The sequence below is a fragment of the Sinocyclocheilus rhinocerous genome, unplaced genomic scaffold, assembly GCF_001515625.1.
Source record: "Sinocyclocheilus rhinocerous isolate Xijiao unplaced genomic scaffold, SAMN03320098_v1.1 scaffold352, whole genome shotgun sequence".
Classification (NCBI taxonomy): domain Eukaryota; kingdom Metazoa; phylum Chordata; class Actinopteri; order Cypriniformes; family Cyprinidae; genus Sinocyclocheilus; species Sinocyclocheilus rhinocerous.
The window spans coordinates 687412-694486 of record NW_015642448.1 but is presented as its reverse complement, the minus strand read 5'-3'; the positions used below and the strand labels follow the sequence as shown (position 1 = coordinate 694486).

Sequence of the window (7075 nt, the reverse complement as noted above, 5' to 3'; positions counted from 1 at the left end):
AAAAATAATATTATGTAATATATATATATATATATATATATATATACATAAATACATACAAAATTATAAATAAATAAACTGACTGATCACTGTTGGGATGACTCAGTTTGAGTCTTTTTAGTTGATTAGATTTAGCTAATCAGATTTTTTTTCTCTGATTACTAACTAGAATCATTGAGTTGTATGATCTGCTATCATATAAGTGAAATAAATGAACAAATAAATGATCAAATAAATCACATCCTCCATGCATTCATGAAGCACATAAAGATGAAGATGAAGGAAGAAAACATGACTTACCTGCTGGACTGCTGAAGAGAATGAACGCCACCGCACAGAGAATCAGACTCATGGCAGATATGAGGGCTGAAGCCATGGCAACCGCTACAGGAGATGGTGAAACAAGTGTCGCGTTTGTCCTACTGTAGCAGCTTCTCTAACACTCTCCTCTCACTGCTCCATCGCTCCCATGCTTTATAGGACAATCTTAAGTTTCATTTTTACACATAGTCCCTCCCGTCCTAAAAACAAAGTCAAAGGCTGAAAGAGAGGTTGTGAGTTGTGACCTGGACAAAAGACTTTTTTTTTGTTTTTGTTTTTTGAAGGAGGGACAAATTTACGGCACAATGCATCCCATTCTTTGTATCTGTTCCTTGCTCTCTTTTTCTCTTCTCCGCTTAAACCCACATAGAAACTCTCACAGACTCTCAAATACTTTCTCACTCAAAGGCCACCAGACTGGCAGATGTTTCGATATGACTGAAGTAGCAGTTCAGATGAACCTGACAAACTGTTAGATCGACTTCATGATCCTTGTCAATACAGAGCTGGGAATTCCACTGAATTAAAAAAATAATTACTGTAAATGTTTACTCAGTGTCACAAAGTTAATTATTATTGGTGTGTGTGTGTGTGTGTGTGTGTGTGTGTGTGTGTGTTTGGAAAGCAAACAGTAAATTCTGTTGGGTTTATTATTCAGGTTTGAATGTAGAAGCAGAACTTTATAACTTTATAAATGTTGATGTCTTTAACATTTCAATATCATAATTTTTTTTGGCAATCATGATCAAAATTGGCATTACAAAAGGTTTTAATTCAAATAAATGCTGTTCCTTTAAGCTTTCTAAGAAAACTCACAAAATTGTAACTGTTTTTCACAACTGTTTTCAATAATAATAATAATAATAAATGTGTTTTAAGCATATTAGAATGATTTCTGAAGGATCATGAGACACTGAAGACTGGAGTAATGATGCTGAATATTCAGCTTTTATCATCACATGAATAAATGACATTTTAAAATATATTCATATAGAAAACGGCTATTTCAAATACTAATCATATTTCACAAAATTACTGTTTGTACTGAATTTTTTTATCAATTAAATGTAACCTTGGTGAGCATAAGAGACTTCTTTTCATCCATACATCCATAAGTGTGAGGTGCTTTAGAATCTAAAGTTTAGATGAAATCATTTCAGTGCACAGGAGATTTAACAAAATGAATTTATTTACATTCTTTAAAAATTCCAGTCACACAAAGTATGCTAAAAATACAGACACATCTCACAGGATAATTCATGCAAATGTATGAGACTCATAATTGCTACAGTAAGACAATGCAGTCAAATATAAACAAATAGCATATCCGCTTTTATCATTTACAAAGTTCGACCATCATGCATTCCCCATATCTGCATGATTCCCAAAATACTTTGTAAATATCTTTTAAAAATCACTGTGGCAGTTAATGATGAAGTGTAGTCATTTCCTGTCTAATCCAGTGTTGCTCAGTGCAGTTACAGTGTCATCATGTACGCCTCCCATCTGTGAAGCAGCAAAACAAAACCTGATTCAGTTTTTGTTATCAGGAAACAGAAAAAGATTTCAAGGAAGAAGAACTGCACAACTTCTGCTTATTGTCTGATTTGGCTTTGAAGAAGTCTATGAGATGATCTATGAGAGCAGAACTAAGAGCTTGAAGAGGGGAAGTTTTTTTTTTTATACCTGTGTTCCTACTGAGGAGTTTTTTTCTTCTTGTCTAAGTGTGTGATGATTCTGGTAATCCAGGAGTTTTTCTCTGGTGGAGCGCACAGTTTCTTGTCTTTTTTTGTGATGAATCTATGGGAACAGAAAGAAGGAAACATGCATTTAGAATCAATGAAGTCAAAACTCTTCAAAATAAAGCTTCCAAAAGGAGGTTGCCATTATTGGTATCCTTTCAGTGAACAGTTCTTAAAAGAGCACTTTTTTTTAGTAGGAAGAGCATTTTACTAATCTAAAGATCCTTTTTCCAGTATAAAGAACCTTTTGTAGTTCCCTGGATGTTAAAGGTTTTTCATGGAACCATCAATGCTTATAAAGACCATAAATGGATACTTACACAGTAGCTGGAATGGCACAGCCACTCTCTGTGGTTTGGTGAAAGTAGGATACAACAATCTGTATTGGAATACGAGTATCCTTGGTGGTCAGACAGCAGTCCACAGCTGTGTCTGAAAAAGCTAAGAGTGAAAGGACAGCATAAGCAACACTTTTTTTACAGGAAACCCCTCTACTCTATATGCATTTGACCCCATGCAAGAACAAAACTTGGCCTGTTTCTGAGCATTTCTGGACTTACGGGAACTTGCTCCCACAGTATAACTGAATCTTTGAGAAAAGCAAGCCAGCAAAGAAAAAGCCGAGAATGTCTCTTTCTTTATTCATCCTGAGCTGCAGCCAGTTCTCAATTCAGAAGAAGTTTCAGTTTGAAATCCTGCAGGATTCTTCTGAGAAGCTGCAAGATGTGTGCCATGAGAGTAGTTTTTTTTTTCTTACCTTCTATGTTGCCCCAGAGGACTGCAGTAATGGCCAGGAGAGTTACTGTTGTGGTCTGCATTCTTGTCTTTGTGTTTGGTCTCCGCAAGATCATCAGACAGTTGTGCACAGGTGTGACATGCAGGTATCAGGTGCAGGTATTTATACACAAAAAATGGGCAAACTTTCACTTTCACGCTAAGACTTACCGTACTTGCTCCACCCCTATCTTGTAAATGCATCAGTTTCACATCTATTTATCATTCCCACATTCTTTGCTGGCTTTTCTCCCCTCTATTCCCGTAGAATTGTCTGCAGGGGTGCATGACCTGATCATTAATTTCGCAGCTCATAAACAACCGGACACAAATTCAGCTGAACTCTCAGAGAAATATTTACGTTTTTCTTAACAGAGTTGCATAACGGTTTGATGCTCACAACTTTCGTTTTCTCTAAAGAAACTATCAAAATGACTTTATCTGATTTCTGCTGCTAGATTACTCGTTTTGTTTTTACATTTTACATTGAAAATGATATTATCAGCTTAGCAATTTGAGTGAATTGAAATAATGCGCAATTTCTTAGTTTGTGCATATTCCTTAATATTATAGACAAAATGATCTGTATATTTATCGAGTCATAATTTGATCTATAATAATTCATATGCCAAAACATTCTTCACATTTAAAATGTTTGAATCCCAGATTTTCAATGGGCTCAACATTTTTGGACCCCATTGTATTTCAATTTAGCATACTCTTAACATTTCTATTTCTTAAAATTCAGTTTAAACCTACTTGACTGATGGACGAAATTAATTTTCCCAAATTTGTCTAAAATCTCTTCAGCGGAGACAGAAATAATGCGCATAATCTAGACCTTTCCCAACTTTCCTGTTCAACAAAAGGGTGTTTAAAGTGATCCAAACATGTCATTACCTTAATAATGAATAGTTTGAATGGCTTTTGATATCAGAGAGCTTGGCACTGATCCAAGGGTGTGTGCTTTTCCGTGAAGCACCTATAACAACGCCAAGAGCATCACTATTGTAAAGGTATTTTTTTTACAAAAAAGCACAACTTGGCACAATGTTAACTTTTCCCGCTCTGATTTACTCTAGCTTTCCAAAAACAACATAGTCTATTCATGCCAATAGTCTATTCATGCCAATCATCTTCATGTTAGAACAAACAAAAAAACTTGCTATAGAGTTTTCATTCTTCACATCCCAAAAAAAAAAAAAACAACGGTGGTAAAACCATGGTACAGTGATGTGGCTGCACCATAACATTTTAAATTCCTCATACTTCTATAGAATCTTTTAATGGATTTATTCATAGGTTACTGGTGTAGCGTCTGGACCAATCAAACACACAATTTTTCATTTGATTTAACAAATCAGTTATTCATTAGATTAACAAATGTAGAATTGTACAGTAAGAAAGTTATTTCCCTTAACCAGGAAATTAACGTTCTTAGAATTGACAGACAGTTGACCCTGAGAGGTCAAGTAAATATCTACAGCGGATCTAAATATTTATAATTAATTATAACTAGTTATGATTAATTATTCATATTTCCCCATGAGCTGATTCGCTACACTGGTAAAGAAATAAGCAAATGCACTTAATCAATTAAGAATTAAGCAAAACACACCATCGCCGTTTAAGAAAAATATCAAAGACAAAATGACGTTTTTGGCAGAATATGAGTGGTTCAGCAGAATTCTGTGGAGTGATGCATCATGATAAAACACAAGTTGCATGGTGAAGAGCCAGAGAAGATCTTTGATCTGATCAAAGAAGATCTTTCTTTGAAGATCTGAATGCACTACCACAGTGAAGCATGGAGGGTGATGCTGGTACTGGGGAGCTGCTTCACTGTGAAAAGTCAAATAATGCTTTGGAGAATAAGAGAATACTGGAGAATAGCTTGCTTCCCACAAGTGAAAATTTGTTGCCTAAAGAGGAACGATCAGATGTTATTTTTCAACAAGAAGCTCCTGCCCATGCTGCAAAGATAACCAAGACGTGGCTTAAAAACAAGTCAGGCTTGTGTTTTGGCCTGGTCAGAGTCCAGATTTGAACCCTATAAGAATATTTGGTCTCAAATAAACTCCAACTAACTGGGAGACATTTTTCAACTCCTAACTGTTTGAAGTCATCAATATTGAGTGGAACAACATTGCCTCAACTTCCTTAAACATGGCTTAAACATTTAACGCAAACAAAGGGAAAGTATATCCTGTACTAAGTTACTTTATCTACAGTATTTGTGCAATTCATGCTAATTTCCTAACCAGTGATTTGTGGTTAAAATGATCAAATGTGCACCATTAAAAGCTAAATATTTATAAATTTTTGACTTGGTCCATTTTTTGCCCAGGGGTCTACTTCATAGAACTATGCTATACAATCACTTATTTGCATCACAATTTTTCTTTACTCTTTTAAATAATAGCTATTGCAAAACCACAGATCTGACAGGTGAACTGTGACATTTGCACTGGAAGGTCACAGGTCACATTTTTTGCCCCAACGGCATCATATCTTATTTTAAAGCACATGCGTGAGAAAACAGTTAAAGGGCCTCATTCATAAAACACAACAGAACTCATTTTGGTGCATTGTTCTTAAACTCAAAAGGTTTTACTTACAAACTATTTACATAAAAATCCATTGCGCTCATGTTTCATGCAAGAGATCCATAGACGTTATGACAAGCACCTTAATTTCAGTTATTCTCTCTGGAAATAATAGACAAGTTGAATTCTTTCCAAAGTATAAGATGTTTTGATTGCTTATCAGCAATCATGTACCTAGCAAACAAAACCAATGCAATCTGAGACCCATCTCAGAGCAGGTAAAAGGTGTGTGATCTTCCTGAAAGCATGGCAAAACATTCTTAAGGCATTAACCCAAAAATGGACAAACGTATGTGCAGTTTTATTTACAGAGCAATGAATAACAAAAAGTACATTCACTGGGAGGAAAAGACCCTTGGTGGTTTCTCAATTGTACAATGTTGGAGGAAGTGGCAAACCTTCCAGTAATCTCAGAGCAATAAAGCCAACAATGACCACTCACAAACCACAAAGGTTCAATAGAAAACCTTTCTATTTTGCTGAGAAAGCCTTGAACTTCAGGCATGAGATATTTATTGGAAATTATTTTATTATGCGGAAAGAAAGAGGGTGTTGAGAAAAACAAATTTAGTGGGCACAATATAAAAATATTTTTTAAATAGTTGTAAGTGTTCCAAAGAGCTACAAGCTAATAATTGTTACAACATTGTTTTGAGAAAGTTATATAACACAACTACTTTAAAAAAAAAAAAAAAAATTCTGTTTCTATTGTTTTTGTTTAATTGTTTGTGAATTTTACTAGCAATTTCTGAGTTAAAATTTTTTTCAGTGTGATTATAAACCTTTACATTCTTGCTCAATCCATAATAAGACTTCTATTGGAAATAATATAAAATATAGCTGTAAGTAGCAATTAAAGGGCCAAGCACACCAGAGGCAAAATGAGGAGCTAAGCATGGCATGGAGCATCAGACCAACTGCAACAATGAGTAATTAAAGCCATTTTAGGATGAGTTTAGTCAAAATTGCTGAAAAATCATAAATATAACCACTAGTGATATGATTCACTGGTTCATCACTTTTGACCAATAGGTGGCACTATTATCAGATTGTTATGGTGTGGTCAGTGCGAGGTTACAGTGACATAAAAAGTTTGGTGTCAATATGGCAAAGTGAGTTGCAGCCTCAGGATCAGCTTGGTATCATAACAACAATTTCATTGATGCGTTATTTGAAAACGGTTTGATCCGTCCAAATGCTTTTTTTTTTGTTGGCATGGTCTGAAGATGATCTGAGTCAAATTTGTTGAAAATCAGACCAAAGGTCTAGGAGGAGTTTGAAAAAATAGGTTTTCAAAGAAAATTATGCCGATTATGGCATAATTGGTATTGATGTTCGCGGTATGATCCAAGGAATCTATCAAGACCAGTCTCATGAAAATAGACAAAAAATTTCAAAAGCTTTAGCATCTTTTTTTAAATTTCATTATAATTTTTGATCACAAGGTGGCACTGGCATCAAACTTTTTGAGTACCTTAAGGGCATGGTGCCGAAGACACATACCGAGGTTCGTAGCAATATGTCAATACGTTAAAAAAATATACCATTTTTCGGCTAAATTCAAAATGGCCAACATGGAAAAATTGGGCATTGTTTGACTCAGTATGCTGCTCTGAATCTAAAGAGACAAGT

At 35.0% G+C, this 7075-nt stretch overlaps 2 protein-coding genes across 2 annotated transcripts in view; both read right to left on the bottom strand.

The window, feature by feature from the left end:
• Nucleotides 1-427, bottom strand: part of ccl19a.1 (chemokine (C-C motif) ligand 19a, tandem duplicate 1) — a 2452-nt gene extending 2025 nt beyond the window's left edge. The window contains exon 1 of the mRNA XM_016572744.1: nt 301-427. Coding sequence (XP_016428230.1) covers nt 301-376 — 76 coding nt within the window. The 5' untranslated portion in view covers nt 377-427. The remainder of the gene's footprint in view (nt 1-300) is intronic.
• Nucleotides 428-1579: 1152 nt separating this feature from the next.
• On the bottom strand, nt 1580-2961 carry ccl19a.2 (chemokine (C-C motif) ligand 19a, tandem duplicate 2). Its single transcript, XM_016572746.1, has 4 exons — nt 2821-2961; nt 2384-2504; nt 2008-2121; nt 1580-1827 (listed from the first exon to the last, which is right to left on the bottom strand). The coding sequence occupies exons 1-3, from the start codon at nt 2912-2914 to the stop codon at nt 2016-2018; spliced, it is 321 nt and encodes a 106-aa protein (XP_016428232.1). The 5' UTR covers nt 2915-2961; the 3' UTR covers nt 1580-1827; nt 2008-2015.
• Between the last annotated feature and the right edge of the window lie 4114 nt (nt 2962-7075).